The 19,497-nt window shown below is 46.8% G+C and overlaps 1 protein-coding gene across 1 annotated transcript in view; it reads left to right on the forward strand.

Annotated features, from left to right (window-relative positions):
- SETD1A (SET domain containing 1A, histone lysine methyltransferase) overlaps positions 1 to 19,497 on the forward strand; it is a 350,806-nt gene that overhangs the window by 173,421 nt on the left and 157,888 nt on the right. The window contains exon 7 of the mRNA XM_033946630.1: positions 1,280 to 2,177. Within this exon, the coding sequence (XP_033802521.1) occupies positions 1,280 to 2,177 (898 nt within the window). The remainder of the gene's footprint in view (positions 1 to 1,279; positions 2,178 to 19,497) is intronic.

Raw genomic sequence — 19,497 nt, forward strand, 5'->3', positions numbered from 1 at the left:
AGCTTGAGATTACTATAAAAATAGATTTGTCTCCCTTTCCTGGTCTGAGTCACTCTTTTCCTCTCTCTATCACCCCCCCCCCCCACCTCCACTTGTAAGTCCAGCATCTGTTCCTCCCTTTCCACCCTCCTTTCTTGTCTGGGTCACTTTCTCTCCCCCACCCTCACTTAAGAGCCAAGCATTCATCCATCCTCCCCTGCCCTTCACCCTGCAGGTCCAGCATCCAAGCAGAATGCTGCAGAAAGAACACTTCCAGGGCAGGCAGATGGCGGGAGGCTGGCTTCGTTGAACCTCTGGCTGCCCGAAGATTTTTAAAATACAATGGCGGGGAGCTGATTGGTGGGGGAATCGGGAATGAAGCCTGGCTCCCGCCGTCTGCCAGTGCCTTGGAAGTGTTCTTTCTGCAGCCTACGCAGAATGCTGCAGAAAAAATACTTCTGAGGCAGACAGGCAGACATCAGGAAGCTGGTTTCGTTGTGCTGCTGGCTGCCCAAAGTTTTTGAAATACAGCAGTGGGGAGCTGGTAGGTGGAGGAATTGGGAACTGGAGAGAGGTCAGATCCAGCTGGGGGCTGGGGTTGGGTTGGCTTTGACAGACGGGGGCGGGCACGAAGGAGGGATCCCCGGAGGCGGCTTAAAAATATTATATCTTTGAAAATGTGCTTCGACTGTGGAAGGTTGTACAGTACTACTTAGCAATTTTGGGACTATCATATAGTGCATAAAGGAGTGAATCTCAACATAATGTCTAATTGTGGCACAATGACAGTGTTTCCATTAAAAAAAATTTATTAAAGTTTTACAAACCATCCTTTAGTTTAAAATATATATGGCGAGATAGAGATATATCTCCATCTGTCTATATCTTTTTTTTTTTTTTTGGGGGGGGGGGTGAGTGGTGGTAGATAATAAAAATCTGCAACAGCCAGGTATGGTGTCCTGATGATCTTACTTGTCTGGGTAGTTATTCAGGTATGAGGCAGAATATTGACAGTACACTGATAACTTCTAGTTCTGGTTTAGCTATTTGCCTAGACCTCCTGGTACTCCCTAGATAGTGCTGAGGTGGTCAGATAGTTTTTAGTGATACTGTCTGGGAAGATGCTGTTGAAAATCCAGTTATGACTCTGTGAGTAGGACTTACTTGGCTAGGAGTCTTCTAGCTGGATAAGTCCTGCTGAAAATCAGCCCCATTGAGACATTGACAACATTTTGCATCATCTTTATTCCTGTTCTTAATGCTGACTTCAGTGTTTTTATTTTACTCTTGCTTTCCCTAGGCAAAGCACTCCAAACTATTCCACCACGTACCAGGAGCCTTCTGGTTTTAAAGGACAGCAGAAACGATCAGAGGCCTGTTACCAAGATCCCTACCCTCGCAAGCCTGGAGCCTCACACTCACAGTATCGGAGCAGTGGCATTGAGCATCACTATCTCTCACTGCCCTATAGTAGCCAGTTGAATGATGTGGCACTAACACCTTCCTCCTCCTCCTCCAAGCGCCGCTCCTCCTACCACCACAGCCACCATCGAGAGGAGCCCCTATACCGCTCAGGCCACCGACACAGGAGTCGTGCCCCCCCTCCACCTCCTCCACCCCCACCGCTACCACCTACTGACCCAAGTGCTAGCCATAACTCCTCATACTCGTGTTATGCTGTTACTGGAGTGGAGTTTCCCTCACCCCTTCCCACTAATGCTGCTGAGCAGCCCTCTGGAGATAAAGATTACAGACTCTTCCCTTCCACCCCTAAGGAGAATTTTTCACTGAACAATGTCACTGCTTCCTTGGACTTAATTGCTCAGGAAACAGCAGGGAGTAGGAGCCCTGCAGTAGCAGAGGACAGGACACGATCACCCCCTCTGCCACTCTCCTCTCCATGCAGGCCAGGTTCCCCAGTATCAGACCCCACACATGAAAGCTTACCCTTTGCTCAGCATAGTAGTCTGGACTCCCGCATTGAGATGCTACTGAAGGAGCAACGTTCCAAATTCTCTTTCCTCAACTCAGACACAGATGAAGAAGGAGATGGAGTTGGAGTGGAGCCACCGCTGCCTCCACCACCACCCCCTCTGCCACATGGTCCCTGTACCCCACCCCTCCCTGTCAGTTTTGAGGATGTTTCACTGGTTCAGGACCCTGTGGGCTCTCCCACCACTGCCAATGGGCAGGATAAGGTGAGTAGACAGTGCCATGCATATTTCTGATCAGAAAATTTTGAGATGATGAGTGTAACGGTTAGGAGGAAAGCAGGAGGAAGAATTGGACCTTGATATTCTTGTCAGTGTTCAGGAAAGTAAGGAAGTGTTTGTCTGATGTAATAAGTTAATGGAAAGGCTTCAGTTATGTTATCTTGCTTGTCCTGTAGAAGTGCCCAGCAACAGAGTTCTGATGTTAAATAAAGCATCAACATTAAACAGCCTGGGTTTCACCAGTACATTAATAAAGAGCGCTCTTGTTTGTTGTTTTTTTTTTTTCCCCAGAGGTGACGTTTTCATATTTGAATCAACATCTAGAACAGGGGTCTCAAAGTCCCTCCTTGAGGGCCGCAATCCAGTCGGGTTTTCAGGATTTCCCCAATGAATATGCATGAGATCTATGTGCATGCACTGCTTTCAATGCATATTCATTGGGGAAATCCTGAAAACCCGACTGGATTGCGGCCTTCAAAGAGAGACTTTGAGACCCCTGTTCTAGAATAAGGTAAAGTCACTACCACCTAGAGCAGAAAAGTTTTAAGATTATTCAATAAGGAGAGAAAAGTGAGAGTGGTAAAGATCCTTATCCCAGGACAAGCAGGCAGCATATTCTTGACTGATGGGTGACGGCACCGACGGAGCCCCGGTACGGACACTTTTAGAGTGATTGCACTCTAAGAACTTGGAAAGTTCTAGAGGCCGCACCGCGCATGCGCGAGTGCCTTCCCGCCCGACACAGGCACGCGGTCCCCAGTTTCTTAGTTTCCGCGGAGCTAAGAAGACGGGTGTTCAACTGCTGTTGAATATTTTTTCGATTTTTGCCTTCCACGCTCGCGTAAACCTTTTGGAAAATATCATTTTCCTCATTTTTTCTTTATTTCTTTAAAAAAAAAAAAAAAAAATTCTATTTAGTCATTTTTTTCATTTTCTTTCAGTTTCGCCCCGGCGGGGCCTATTGCCACTATCGAAGCCTCGGGCTTCGATTTGGCTGAAGCCGTTTTTCCATTCATGCCCCCTCAACCCGGGTTTAAAAAGTGCCAGCGGTGCGCTCAACCAATTTCACTGACAGACCCACTTAACTGGTGTCTGCAGTGTCTTGGTCCTGATCATCGAGCGTCATCTTGTACCCGCTGCGCATCGTTAAAGAAAAGGACTCTGAAAAACCGCCAGATCCAACAGCGGTTACTTTTCGGTGCCGAGATGTCCGGCTCTGCTACACCGGCACCGACATCGGTTCCATCTCAGTCGGCACCTTCCTCGTCGACACCGCGCGATACCGCGCCGGCGTCGCACCCTCCAGGTAAGCCGGCTAAGAAGCCTTCCCCGCTTGAGCGTCCTCCGGTCTCCACTGCAGTGAGCCCAATCCTGCCGACCGTGAAACGCCAGCGGAAGCGCTCCGCTCCGATTGAGGTTAGCCCTTCGACATCGGATTCTTCCTCGGAGTGTAGAGCGGCACCTAAGGTACCGCAGAAGAAAAAAGCGGTGCCGGTGCCCTCGTTAGATGAGCGCATTGCCGCTGTCTTGCAGGTTCAGCTCAGGGAACAACTCCAGCAGCTGCTTCCTGCTATATTAACCCCGATCCTTCCAGAACCGGTCCGGTCTGAGCCACCGGTACCGGTAGTGGAGCAACCTCTTATTTCTGCATCCACTCCTTCGGTACCGGTGCACTCGGCCTCATCGACATCGATGCCACTTCTTGCACCGGAGCCGAGGCATCAGTCCGTACAGACTTCGGCACCGGTACAACCAGTGACTTCTCCCGGTACCGTGTCGATGAGATCGGGTAAGTCGGTACGCAAATCCCGACATTTAGAACCCTCGACTCCAGAGTCCCGGGATCGTACATCTCATGTAAGAGACCCTGATCTGTGGGGAGACTCTGAAGAACCATTCCTTTCTGAAGGTGAATGTTCCTCTGAAGAAGATGATTCTGCGTTACCTGATCCTTCTTTAAGACAGGAATCCACATCTTTCACTTCCTTTTTGAAAGATATGTGTGATTCCATGTCTATTCCTTTGGAGGCTGAGTCTAAAAAATCTAAAGCTTTTTTAGACGCACTTGACTTTGACCAGCCTCCTAAGGAATTCTTGAAACTGCCTCTGCATGATATATTACGAGAGACATTCTACAAGAATTTGGAAACTCCTTTAACAATTCCTGGAGCTCCCCGTAAACTAGATTCTTTGTACAAGGTGATCCCTATTCCTGGATTCGACAAACCTCAGCTTCCTCACGAATCATTGTTAGTGGAATCTACCCTAAAAAAATCCTCAGGAGCTAGTGTATATGCTTCTGTACCTCCTGGCAGAGAGGGCAAAGCCATGGACAAATTTGGTAAGAGACTTTATCAGAATGCAATGTTAGCCAATAGATCTGGCAACTACGCATTCCATTTTTCATTTTATCTGAAACACCTCCTTACCACCATGGCTTCGTTCGAAAAGTACCTCCCCCAACGAAAACAACAGGCTTTTCATCAATGCTCCTCTTCGCTATTCCAACTGCGAAAATTTATGGTTAGGTCCATCTATGATACCTTTGAGCTAACCTCCAGAGCAACAGCTATGTCTGTGGCCATGCGTCGACTTGCCTGGCTTCGGGTTAGCCAATGCACCATGCCTGGGGGATGAGCTCTTTGGGGCTCTCGGCTCATGAAACACGTTGGGATACTCTGCTCAAAAATAAAAAGAAGCCCCCTACTACACGGCCTTTCAGACAGCAGTCGGCTTATCAGCGCTGCTATGCAGCTCGACCATTGCAGACACCTTCCCAACCACCTAGACGTCAACGCCAACAACAACGTCAACCCCCGAGGCCTCAACAGCAACAGCAGCCTGTGAAGCCACCTCCACAACCAAAGTCCCAACCCTTTTGACTTAATTCTCCAAAGCATAGCCAGTGTTCAAATCTCCACCCACCTTCCTCAACCCATAGGTGGTCGTTTATCTCTTTTCCTCAGCCGATGGGAAATCATCACCTCAGACCAATGGGTCCTCAACATCATCCACCACGGCTACTCTCTCAACTTTCAAACTCTGCCGGCTCTAAGTCCACAAAAAGAGTCTGCTTTGAACACTCCTCAATCTGCTCTCCTTGTTCAAGAAGTTCAATCCCTTCTTCTTTTAAATGCTATAGAGGAGGTTCCTCCAGATCAGCAGGGGCAGGGGTTCTACTCCCGTTATTTTCTAGTCCCCAAAAAAACAGGAGATCTAAGACCCATCCTAGATCTTCGAGATCTCAACAAATATTTGGTCAAAGAGAAATTCAAAATGCTTTCTTTAGCCACTCTTTACCCTCTTCTCAATCAAAACGACTGGCTATGCTCCCTCGATCTCAAAGAAGCATACACTCACATTCCGGTCAATCTGACCTCCAAACAATATCTTCGTTTCATGATCAATCATCGCCATTACCAATACAAGGTGCTACCCTTCGGTCTTGCCTCCTCTCCAAGGGTGTTCACCAAGTGCCCCATTGTGGTGGCAGCATTTCTTCGCTCTCACCACCTTCAGGTCTTTCCTTACCTAGACGACTGGTTAATCAAGGCCGTCTCATCTCAGTCAGTTCTTCCGGCCACGAATCAAACCATCTTTTTTCTTCAAATCCTGGGATTCGAGATCAATCTTCCAAAATCTCACCTCATCCCCACTCAAAGACTACAGTTCATTGGAGCAATACTGGACACAATCCTGATGAGATCATTCCTACCATGCAATCGTCTTCAGACTCTCCAATTTCTCTGTCAGCAGATACTGTCTCACCGTTCCATCTCTGCCAAGCAAATGATGATTCTTTTGGGTCACATGGCTTCCACGGTTCACGTCACTCCCCTTGCGCGTCTCCACCTGCGCACTCCCCAATGGACCTTGGCTACCCAGTGGTCCCAGGCGACAGATCCTTGCTCACAACACATATCTGTGACATCGTCACTTCGTCGATCTCTGCAATGGTGGTTGATATCCTCAAATCTATCCAGAGGTCTTCTATTTCATCTGCCTCCGCATCAGCTTGTCATCACCACCGACGCATCCCCTTATGCATGGGGAGCACATTTGGACGAGTTTCAAACTCAAGGGTTTTGGACACCTCAGGAAATGAAGCATCACATCAATTTCCTGGAACTCAGAGCAATGTTTTATGCCCTCAAAGCATTTCAGCATCTTCTCTTTCCTCAGGTCCTCCTGCTTTGCACAGACAATCAGGTTGCAATGTATTACATCAACAAACAAGGTGGGACAGGCTCTCGCCTATTATGCCAGGAAGCCCAGAGAATCTGGACTTGGGCCACAGATCACCACTTGTTCCTGAAAACGATCTACATCCAGGGGGAGCAGAACTCGTTAGCGGACAAACTCAGCAGAGTTCTACAACCACACGAATGGACTCTCGATCCCTCAACCTTGCAGTCCATCTTCGACCAGTGGGGCACTCCTCAGGTGGACCTCTTTGCAGCTCCTCACAATCACCAACTGCCCCGCTTCTGCTCCAGACTCTACACTCCTCACCGTCTGGCAGCGGATGCGTTCCTCCTGGATTGGTCCAATCTGTTCCTGTATGCTTTCCCTCCGCTACCTCTCATGTTACGCACCTTGTTCAAGCTCAAGAGGGGCAGAGCCACCATGATCCTAATTGCTCCAAGATGGCCCAGGCAGCATTGGTTCTCCCTTCTACTTCAACTCAGTTCCAGGGAACCTTTTCTACTTCCAATATTTCCTTCTCTGCTTACACAGCATCATGAGACCCTTCTTCATCCCAACCTCCAGTCTCTACACCTAACAGCTTGGTATCTCTCGGGCTGACTTCACATGATTCTCTACTGTCTCAGCCCGTTCGTTCTGTTCTGGATGCTTCCAGGAAACCAACCACTCTTCAGTGTTACCATCAGAAGTGGACAAGATTTTCTTCTTGGTGTCTTCTTCATCATCATGATCCCACGTCTCTTGCAGTGGAGACCTTGTTGGATTATCTGCTTTCTCTGTCTGACTCTGGCCTCAAATCTACCTCCGTCAGAGTTCATCTCAGTGCTATTGCGGCTTTTCATGAGCCAGTCCATGGGAAACTCCTTTCAGCTCATCCCCTGGTCACCAGATTCATGCGAGGTCTTTTTAATTTAAAACCACCTATTAAAGCACCTCCTGTGATCTGGGATCTTAATGTGGTTCTATCCGCTTTAATGAAGCCTCCATTTGAACCTTTGGCTAATGCCACTTTCAAGTTTCTCACTTGGAAGGTTCTTTTCCTTATTGCTCTCACCTCTGCCAGGAGGGTCAGTGAGCTCCATGCACTAGTTTCTGACCCACCTTTCACAGTCTTTCATCATGACAAGGTGGTTCTGCGTACACATCCAAAGTTTCTCCCTAAGGTTGTTTCGGAATTTCATATCAACCAATCCATTGTTCTGCCTGTCTTCTTTCCGAAACCTCAATCTCACTCTGGAGAACAGGCTCTACATACTTTGGACTGTAAGCGGGCTCTGGCTTACTATTTAGACCGTACTAAGCCCCACAGATCATCTCCCCAACTCTTTCTGTCCTTTGATCCGAATAAATTGGGACATCCTGTTTCTAAACGTACGTTGGCAAACTGGCTTGCAGCGTGCATTTCATTCTGTTATGCTCAGACAGGACTGACACTGGAAGGTTCTGTCACGGCCCATAGAGTCCGAGCTATGGCAGCATCTGTAGCTTTCCTCCGTTCCACTCCTATTGAGGAAATCTGCAAGGCTGCCACTTGGTCCTCAGTTCATACTTTTACATCTCATTATTGTCTGGATGCATTCTCCAGACGGGATGGACACTTCGGCCAATCTGTTTTACAAAATTTGTTTTCCTAATGGCCAACCTTCCCTCCATCCCTCTTTTTGTTAGCTTGGAGGTCACCCATCAGTCAAGAATATGCTGCCTGCTTGTCCTGGGATAAAGCACAGTTACTTACCGTAACAGGTAGTTACGGGGACAGCAGACAGATATTCTTGCGTCCCCCCCACCTCCCCGGGTTGGCTTCTTAGCTGGCTTATCATAACTGGGGACCGCGCGCCTGTGTCGGGCGGGAAGGCACTCGCGCATGCGCGGTGCGGTCTACTAGAACTTTCCAAGTTCTTAGAGTGCAATCACTCTAAAAGTGTCCGTACCGGGGCTCCGTCGGTGCCGTCACCCATCAGTCAAGAATATCTGCCTGCTGTCCCTGGATAACACCTGTTACGGTAAGTAACTGTGCTTTCTGGGCACATTCTCTGAAGAGTAGAGATATTAGAGGTCATATTCATATCTGCCCTTTAGGAAGCATTAAGGGCCAGGCTTTAAATATCAGGCAAAAGGCTTTATAGTCAACCAAACATCCATGTTTTCTGCATAAGTTTGAAAAAATTATGTGCATGTTACTCTCCTAGGACAAGCAGGACATATTTGCACCAGTGGAGCCTGGTGCAAAGATGCCTCTGAGATTTTTGTCGAAGCCTTTAGAAGCGTTCACTGTTGTCATGCAGGACGAGGGCAGTCTATCTTTCTTCATGGAACAGAAAGGACATCTTTTTGTCTGTTTTCCCCTCGGCTCAAATCTGTTTATCGCTTGGCGGATCACCATGTTTTTCTCCCTTTAATTTTTTTTGTGTATAAGTGTTTGCACAGGGCTAAGTTCTCCTTAGTTTTCTTACAGTTTTCAAAACTTTATAATTTTTTTTTCCTGTGGCTTACTGAGCTTTTTTAGACTTGAGCATCCTGGCTAGTTTTTCATAATCAACTTGTTTTATTTTGTCTAGGCTATTTTTCTCATGTGTGGAACCCATGTTTTATTTTACCTAGGCTATTTTGGCATGTGTTGAACCCAATCATAATCTTTGTAAACTGTGTTTATAGATGTTAAATAGAAGTATTTATTTAGGACATAACTAAGGCCTAGATTCACTAAACCTCCAAACTGTGCACCATCCTTTTCCATTTGCATGCCGGCCGATGAATTCAGTAAAGGCCAGCATGCAAATGGGGATGATCATTAACACGCCTCCTACCCAGGGCCAGAGCGATCCCCGATCACGCGCACAGGAGAAGCAGCCTCCTGTCACTGCTGTCAGGGCTCAGACGAGATCTCTCTTGCCTGCTCCCGGACTCTCCTGCTCTCTGCCGCCGTTCCCTGCAGTGCAAGCCCATGGTTTTAAATGGGGCCTGCACTGCGGGGAATGGCGGCAGAGAGTAGGAGAGTTCGGCGATCAGGGAAGAGATATTGGGCACCGGCCCAACACACCGGCAGATATTTTGTGTGTGTAACACATGCAAAATATCTGTGCTATGGAAAAAAATGAATAAAAAAGACAGGCAGGCCGGTCAAAAAACCTGCAGACCTGTCGGTAACTCAGCAGTCGGGTTTGTCAGTAGTAAAACCCGACTCAAAATAGCCAAGCAATTGTTAGTGAATCAATTGCTTGGCTATTTTGCATGGGGTTTTACTAATTTGCATGGGAGGATTGGGATCGGATTGCTATGGGCCTTAGTGAATAGTGCAGGAGGGCAATTTTGTCGCAAGGGCTTGCAAACTGATCGGTACACGATCGGTTTGCTTGGTGAATCCCGTCCTAAGTAGTTCTTTGTAGATATAGGGCTCCTTTTACTAAGCTGCAGTAGCGTTTTTAGTGCGTGCTAACCCCTGCGCTATGCGAAAAAACTAATGCCAGCTCTATGGAGGCGTTGGCATGTAGCGCATGCAGCATTGTTGTATGCGCCATGCGTGTGCTAAAACTGCTAGCGCAACTTAGTAAAAGGAGCCCATAATGTGCTTAGCTGCAATAGTAAACCTAATATTAGATGTGTAGGAAGATTGATTTGGTATGAACATATGCAAATAAGTAGGATGATTGATGTGCCTTTAACATAAGTAGGGTGATTGATTATGCCATAATTATGCCGGTCTTAATAACTCTGTTTGTATTGTAACACAGCTACAGAAGCCCCTGTAAATCTGTCTAGAACCCAGGTATTGTAACACCTCACAGAAGCTCTTTGTAACTCTGAATTGCAACACCTCTACAGAAGCTCATGTATTGTAACACATTTTACAGAAGCTCATGCAAACGGCTCTGAATTGACTCCCCAGTTATTAGTAGCGGTATAGAAGCTCACAATAAACAATATAAAATTTTGGGGGAAAAAAGAGGAAAAGAGCGCTATCATGTAGATAGGAAAGAAGCATATCGGGGGAAGCATTTCCTGGAGGGCGCAGTGATAGGAGACCAGGGAGTTGTTTGTGAGCTGTTTTGCCTTCTATTCCCCCAGAGTGTCTCTCCCGATACTGCAGTGCCTATTGCTAACAGGCACTGAAACTGGACACCCACAGCATCGGGTCCTGCAGCCCGGGAGATAAGAAGTGCCTTCTCCTGTGGCGCGGCCACAGACGCGCGGTCGGAGGGGCAGGTCATGCCCCTTACGAGCCCTTTGAGAGCCACTGGAGCCTCTGGAGTGTGAACAGCTTTAAATTAAGTTGAATTTAATTACCTAACTGTGCTATATGTTTGTTTCCAGATTGATATGGGGAAACGTAAGGGGAAACTTCGGGTCTCAACACCAGTTAGTGTTGGACCTATGGATAAACATGTGTTGTTACCAGGTTCCATGAGGTCAGTAGATAAACCTGACTCATTTTCAGGAGCTTCCCTGAGTTCTCCAGAGCGTACCCCACCCCTCCCTCCTGATCTTCCCAGGAACTTGGAACCTACAGGTTCGCAAGGGGCTTCTTTTGAAGCCTCCGACCTCCAACAAACTGCGGAGATTGTTTTTTCGCAGATGCCTCAAGTTTTTCCTGGAATAATTAATCAGAGGGGTTGGAAGAAAATCCAGATGAAGTTACCTTAAAAGACTTGTGGACTTTGAATACGAGGATGGAGGTGATGTTAAGGAAAGTTACTAATCATGTTCAAGTTTTCTCTAATGAAGTTGTTGATAAATTGGGAAATGTAGATGCTAACATCAGGAATTTAGATCAACGTACGCTTTCTCTTGGAAAGCAGATAAAGAACTTACAGTCATCTATGGTGGCAGTAACAAAAGACTCCTTGAATATTCACTATAAGTTGGAAATGAGTGAGAATCAGGTTAGATCAAGGAATCTGAGATTAGTTAATTTCCCAGTGACTCACTTATTATCTCCCGAGATACTATTGAGAAAGTATCTCAAGGAGATATTAGGGGTCACTAATTCTGACACCATGATGTTCTCTAACTTCTTTTATATACCTCAAAAGAAAAAATTTCCAGTAGAAGGGGGAATGGATCAATTGAGTACTGTAGAAGTAGATTTAACAAAATTTCTTGAAGATTCTCAAGATTTGATCCAAACCCGGGCTACTCTCTTAATTATCTATGTTAATGAACTAGATAAAACCTTAATGTTGAAGCTATATTTCCAGAATAGAGAGGCAAAATTCTGTGGAGATAAGGTCTTAATGTTCCCTGATGTGGCAAGGGCTACTCAATATAGGAGGAAAGCTTTTTTGGCTTTACGTCCTAAAGTTCTTGAATTGGGTGCAACGTTTTTTCTTAAATTTCCCTGTAAATATATTCTGCATCTTCAAGAAAAAGATTATGTGTTTTGGGAACCTTCCCAATTAGAACTTTTTCTTAAAGGAAGGAAACAAGACTAATTACTAGCTTTCTTTAGTGGGGGGTTTATATAATAGCGTCCTAAGAGGTATATAGGTTACTGAAGGGGGGTAAGTCTGTTCTTTTTTCTTCCTCCCTCCATACCTATTTTGTATTTCCTGTTAAGTTTATATGAATAATGAGATGTCTTCCTTCATTAGTGGGCTAGATGGATATGTGCCTAAGGGCGTAAAATTTGGTTTTTGGATAGTGTATAATTTCTTTATAATCTATATCTTATTATGTTTGAATGAATGTAATAATGTTGAAAATACTCAATAAAAAAGGAAAGAAGCATATTATGAGCAGTTATGAGCAGCAGCAAAAACATATTTTTGGTGCTGGAAAATCCAGTTCATCATCTTTGGCATTAAAGGCATAAGTCTCAATGGTTCTCAGAGCTGCTGTGGACACAGCTATTTCAGAACTCACTTCACCAATCCTGATCTTGAACTGAAAGGTATGACAGGATATAAATAAAACTATTATTATTAATCATTTGTTTCTCCCCCCAACCTTCCTATTTCTGGATTTGATTTACTAGACATTTCATTTTAAATTACTTTTTTTTTTTTAACAATTCTTTATTCGTTTTCAAATTGAACAAGTGCACAAAAGAGTATATTACACTAACGTATTCCACAATATCACTTTGATATTTATACATAAAAATCTAGTACATCAATATCCCCCCTACCACCCACCCTTCATCATATTTTCAATAAAATACACACAAATTATATATCATATTATAACATATTATGTAAAATTATTTCCAAATCCCCCCCCTTTTTTAGTGTGCCGTAAGAGAAAAAGAGAAGAGAAGAAGTGATGACTATTCAGTACAATATTTAAATTACTTAAATATGAAATATTCCATAAAATGAACACAGCAAAGTGCACTGATAACGTGAAATACAGACAGCGCTGGAATCTTAAGGAATAGATAAGTGCAGTTTCATAAGCTATCAATACACTTTGATATGTTTGTTTTATGGAACATTTCATATTTAAGTAATTTAAAAGAAATGTTTAGTAAATAAAATCCAGAAATAGGAAGGTTGATGGAGGGGGGGTGGAGAAACAAATGATTAAATGATTGGGATTGGTGAAATGAGTTCTGAAATAGCTGTGTGCCATGAGGCCCCATGATCCCCTCCCCATGTTGAATTTCTGATGTTACTCTCCTGGTTAGGTTTAGTTCTTAAAATAAATTTTAGAGAGTACATGTGAAAGATCCACCTGGTGTATGGGATGTTAAGATATTTTGGATATTGATCTTTTGAAACCATTTTGGAGTAGAAGACAGAAGATAAAAAGGTTTTTGTATGATATTGGAGTGATTCTACTTATTTTGAAGAAGTGAAGTGTTTAGCACTACCCTAGTCTATGCAGCTAGAACAATATGGCTTTGCATAATCAGCATAGTAATTATACTCCTGATGCAGGTCTTAGGGGCAAAACACGATTCGTGTGGAGTCTTTTCTTTATCATAATATAGTGTCATCCATTTGTTTCTACAACAAAGTTTCCATATGTCAATATTGCCATCCTGACTTTTGTGTCTCCAAAGCTGTTGTCTTGTGTTGGATTTGGTTTGCAGAGGATTTTAGTCTTCTGTTATCCTAAGCCAAAAAACATCCTTTAAAGAACGGAAAAAAGATCCGAAATTTTTATTTTCATTTTTATTTAAAATATTACAGTATTTCATTTTTTTATTTTATTTTATTTTTTTTGCTGGCTGCTTGAATTCTGGTTAACAGTCTACTTTAGTTGCTAAGGGAAGTTACATTCAGATACAATGGGTATTTTTCTGGCTCTGGAGGGCTTAAAATCTAAGTTGTTCAAGCTCTCAAGGAGCAGCAGTGACATTTGAATCCTGCTTTCTTGGTTCTCAGCCTTCTGCTCTAATCATTTGATACAGATAATTCACATTCCAGTGCAATAAGTGAGACATTCAAGACCAGTAATTCCCAATCCTGTCCTGAAGGACCACCAGGCCAATCGGGTTTTCAGGCTAGCCCTAATTGAATATGCATGGAGCAGATTTGCATGCTTGTCACTTCCATTATATGCAAATCTCTCTCATGCATATTTATTAGGGCTAGCCTGAAAACCCGATTGGCCTGGTGATCCTCCAGGACAGGGTTGGGAACCACTGTTCTAGACTAAAGGATTATTTCTCTATACTCGCGTGAGCTACAGAAGAAATCCACTCCGGCCTTTTCACTCTGCCTCCAGTGTACTTTACAGGCTAGTTTAGTACCCTCTTGCAGTCTTTTCTTCTGCACTCATGATTGCAGCTGTGTGTGTTCTGCTCTCTTCAGTTTATTATTTTTAATTCAAAGTGGTTTCACCCCTGTCGTGGGTATTTTTGCGTTTCAATTGAATTTGAAGCTCTGCCTGCTTGAGAATTCACAGACTTCGGTCTGTAGCTGACAGGCCGATTCCTTCGGGGTACCTGTTAGCCAATCTGCTTAGTCTTCCTTGGAGCGTCCCTAACCTAGTCTCACTTCCTGTTAAGTGGGGGATCGAGCATAGACTGTTTAGCATGCTTAGGGGGCTCAACGGTGTTCCGCATTGTGCAGACTGCATTTCATGCCTCAGCCTGTTCTTGTGCACATCCAGTGGTCCGCAGGGGTGGAGGCATAGTCATAGTGAAGTCTGACCGGCAGCCTGAAGATCAGCTTGGAGACAGCATTGCCAGCAGTGTGGCAGTGAATTCTGATCTGGCTCTTCTTCGGGGCTAGAAAGCAAGTGCAACTCTGTGTTTTCTGTTGTGCAGTGAGTACAGAGGAGCTGATTTATCTTAATTTCGAGAGTTTTTTTTGAGTTTTCATATTCAACTTCAGCTCTGTTTCAGTATAAAGGATGATTCTGTGTGAGGAATTGTATATTCTCTATGTTTATAGCACTCCCTGATGTCGGTATTCAAAGTAGAGAATGACACGGTGGCTATTATCCGCGGGTAGCCACGGGTAACCTGCCAAAACGGTGGGGAAAAAACTGTTCACAGTGGCTATGGGGACAAGGCCATTCACCGCCCCGTGGAGTGGTGAATGGCCTTGTCCCCGCAGTTAAGGGAGGGAACGCGCACGGTCACCTATCGCATTCCCTCCCTCCTTACTGCCGCCGCCGAGTCTAAACATCTCCCTACTCCCTCCCTGCCCCTTGCCTTCGTGGCCGCGATTTCTAAACTGCCTTCTAACCATGAATCAGCATTCCATACCAGATCAAGACCAAACTGAGCCAGGGTCATCATTATCTTCAAAATGCTCACAATTTAATCTACCTAATCTTATGGAAATTGAATCCCTTATTAAAACCATTAATACTAAGGGTTATCCCAGGACAAGCAGGCAGGTATTCTCACTAGTGAGTGATGTCATCCGACAGAGCCCCGATGCGGACGTCTCACAAGCATACTTGCTTGAAGAAACTTCAGAAGTTTCGAGATGCCCGCACCGCGCATGCGCGAGTGCCTTCCCGCCCGATGCTCCGGGCGTGTCTCCTCAGTTCTTTTCTTTCCGCGGAGCTGAGAAGTTTTACTTCAATTCTGCGCTAATTGAACCCGTGTTTTTGCCTTCTATTCACCGCGTTTTTGAGTTATTTTGCTCTTTATCGTGTGTTTTCTTTATTCGTTTTCTTATTTAAAAAGAAAAAAAAAAAATTTCTTCCGGTGATTCGACCGGGTCGGCCGCGTGGCTCAGGCCCCGCTCCTTCGATCTTGCGGCGGAGCTTTTTCGGCCTATGTTCCGGCCGATTACCAGTTTTAAAAAGTGCAGCAAGTGCCAGCGCGCAATTTCGTTGATGGACCCGCATCGACGCTGCCTGCAGTGTCTTGGTCCAGAACATATTCTGAAATCGTGCCGGCCTTGTTCCACTCTCACAGCATGTGCTTTTAAACATCGCTGTTTTTTGTGGGAGTCGATGTTCAAGATGGAAGCTGCTAAGGAACCTTCGGCTTCGACTTCGACCAGCGCTTCACCTGTACCCGCGAAGCCTTCCACTGCTCCTGCTGCATCGGGTCTTCTGAAGCCGGCCTTCTTCATTCCGGCTTCGACCCCGCCTCCTGCTCCAGTGCCTTCCTCGGTCTCCTCAGATCAGATACCTCCTCCCACCATTCCACCGGTGGTTATCAAAGTGCCGAAGGCTTCTAAGCCAAAGCACTCGACCACTCGGGACCGCGAAGACCGTTCAGGAGGCCCCACTTCGGGTGCGGCTCCCTCCTTGTCGGCTTCGTTACGGTCAATCATGGAGGCTCAATTTATCAAGATTATGACCACCATGGGGCCCAAGTGGCTGGCCACGATCCAAGGTGATCAACCGGTTCCCCCTCGGGGGGGGGCGAGCCGCCCCCTCCTCCTCCCCCTCGCCGCTCGCTTTCGCAGCTCGGGGAGGAAGAGCGGCGCTCAGCGGCCGGTCCCTCGAGGCGTGCCTCGTTTAGTGACATGCCTCCCTTGGAACCCATTACACCTACGGGCGAGGATGTTTGGAATCTCCCTTCGAAGTCCTGGGCATCGCCAAGAAGAGTTCTTCCGCACTCCCTATCAGGCCTGGAATGCGTCTCGAGAGGCGTCGCATCTTCCACCTCTTCGCTCTACTGCCTCGAGCCCTATCTACTTCTTGGAGGCTTCTGGGGACCAGTCTAAGCACCGCCGATCCAGATCTCCTTCGAGACATCGGGAGGGGCATCGGTCCAGGCATTCTTCAAGGCATTCCTCTAGGCATTCTACAGTCTCGCCTCAGAAGAAGCTTCCTCGTGTGGGATATTCCTCTTCGGATGTCTCTCCTCCTCCGGGCCCGGAGTACGAGGATTCCTATGGCTCATTCTTGCCCTGTCGATCACAGGTCTCCCTGGATGCCGAGGCTTTGACTTCGTCCAGCCCGTCCCGCCGGCCTGTGTTGGCAGACCAATTCTCCTTTTCGTCTTTCCAGGCAGATGGCGGATGACCTTGACATTACCTTGGACTCCGGTTCCCGATACTCCAAGGAATACCTGGATACCATGCATTTGCCTCATCCTCCTGCCGAGTCTCTTCGTCTACCTCTGCACAAACTCCTCGACCAAACTTTCATGAGGTGTTTTGAAACACCGTACTCTATTCCTGCTGTTCCTGGCAAGTTGGATGCCAGGTACCGAACAGTGCATCACAAGGGGTTTGAGGGCTCTCAACTCTCTCATCAATCCCTGTTGGTCGAGTCCTCCCTCAAAAGGTCTCATCCATCCCAGGTGTATGCCTCGGTGCCTCTGGGCAGAGAGGGCCGGACCATGGATAAGTTCGGGAGGAGCATATACCAGAACTCGATGATGGCATCCAGAGTTCTCAATTACACTTTTCATTTTGCAACTTATTTGGAGTTCTTCCTGCCTGTGCTTCGGAAGTTTACCTTACATCGAGTCTCAAGCTTGCTTTGAATTTGAGGAGGTGGTCGCCTCGCTGTCCCAGCTGCGCCTTCAACTAATGCAATCCTCCTATGATGCCTTCGAGCTCTCGGCATGAGCTGCTGCCTGCTCCGTGGCCATGCGTCGTTTGGCCTGGCTTCGGACCATTGACATGGACCCGAACCTCCAAGACAGGCTTGCCAACGTCCCCTGTGCGGGTGCAGATTTATTTGACAAATCTATTGAGACCGTGACGAAGAAGCTGTCGGACCATGAAAAATCCTTTCAATCCATTCTTCGTCCCAAGCCTAAGCCTGCGCAGTCTCGACCTTCTCGACCACCCTTGATCTATCAGCGACGCTATGCACCTAGGCAGGCTCCTGCTGCGAGACAACCAGTGAAGAGACAGCCTCCACAGAAGGCTCAGCAAAAACCTCAGCCTTCTGCTGTCCTAAGGCTCCTCAGCCTTTTTGACTCTCTGTTAGGGAGCATAACCAATACCGTTCTGACATCCCCTGTTTTTCCCATTGGGGGTCGCCTCCATCATTTTTATCATCGATGGACGGCTATTACCACCGACCTTTGGGTCCTGACAATCATCAGGGAAGGATATTCTCTTCAGTTCCATCGGGTCCCCCCGGACCACCCTCCAAGAGAGTTTCCTTCCAACTTGACCCAGACCGCCCTTCTTCTTCAGGAGGCTCAGGCTTTGCTCTGGCTTCGAGCCGTCGAGCCGGTCCCTGTGGACCAACACAACCGGGGGTTTTACTCCCGATACTTCCTTGTTCCGAATAAGACGGGTGACCTGCGTCCCATTTTGGACCTCAGGATTCTCTACAAGTTCCTGGTCAAGGAGTGATTTCGCATGCTGACCCTTGCTTCTCTCTACCCCCTCCTCAAGCAGAACGACTGGTTATGCTCTCTGGATCTCAAAGAGGCTTACACTAACATTCCCATTCATCCGGCCTCTCGCCAGTTCCTCAGATTTCGGGTGGGACATCTCCATCTGCAGTATCGAGTGCTTCCATTCGGCCTGTCCTCGTCTCCCAGAGTCTTCATGAAGTGTCTGGTGGTAGTGGCTGCTGCACTCTGGAACCAGGGTCTTCAGGTATTTCCCTACCTCGACGACTGGCTCATCAAGGCCGCCTCAGCTCCAGGGGTCATCTCGGCGACCCTAATGACTATTTGGTTCCTGCAGAGTTTGGGCTTCGAGATCAACTTCCCCAAATCTCATCTACAGCCTACCCAGTCTCTTCCCTTCATCGGGGCGGTTCTGGATACTATTCAACTCAGAGCATTCCTTCCTCCACAGCGCCTGGATGCTTTTCTTCATCTCTGCCAGTCTGTGTCTTCTCGCCCGTCCATCTCAGCGAGACACATGATGGTTCTCCTGGGCCACATGACCTCTACAGTTCATGTGACTCCTTTTGCCAGACTTCACCTCAGAATTCCTCAGTGGACCCTGGCTTCTCAATGGACTCAGGTGTCAGATCCTTTGACTCGTCACATCATAGTCACTCCTGCTCTTCAGCAGTCTCTACTTTGGTGGATGACCTCTTCAACTCTATCCAGAGGTTTGCTGTTTCACACTCCTCTCCACCAAAAGGTTCTCACGACCGATTCCTCGACCTATGCATGGGGAGCTCATCTGGACGGTCTTCGCACTCAGGGATTCTGGACCAGTGCGGACCGGCTGTATCATATCAATCTTCTGGAGCTCAGAGCAATCTTTAATGCTCTTCAAGCGTTTCAACATCTGCTTCACGACATCGTGGTCCTCATTCACACGGACAATCAGGTCGCCATGTATTATGTCAACAAGCAAGGGGGCACGGGCTCGGCCTCCCTCTGCCAGGAAGCTCTCAGAGTCTGGGATTGGGCGATTCGCCACAACACCTACCTCAAAGCTGTCTACATTCAGGGGAAGGACAATGCCTTGGCGGACAACTTAAGTCGTCTTCTCCAACCTCACGAATGGACCCTCCATCAGATCTTCTCTTAGTGGGGGATGCCTCAGATAGACCTCTTTGCGGTTCCCCACAACTTCAAACTGCCTCAATTCTGCTCCAGGATCTACACTTCTCATCGCCTCGAGGCAGATACTTTTCTGCTGGATTGGGGGAATCGCTTTCTGTATGCGTTTCCTCCATTTCCCCTCATTCAAAAGACTCTGGTCAAATTGAAATCCGACCATGCCACCATGATTCTGATAGCTCCTCGGTGGCCCAGACAGCCTTGGTACTCCCTTCTACTTTAACTCAGCAGCAGGGAGCCATTCCTTCTTCC

The sequence above is a fragment of the Geotrypetes seraphini genome, chromosome 5, assembly GCF_902459505.1.
Source record: "Geotrypetes seraphini chromosome 5, aGeoSer1.1, whole genome shotgun sequence".
NCBI classification, from domain to species: domain Eukaryota; kingdom Metazoa; phylum Chordata; class Amphibia; order Gymnophiona; family Dermophiidae; genus Geotrypetes; species Geotrypetes seraphini.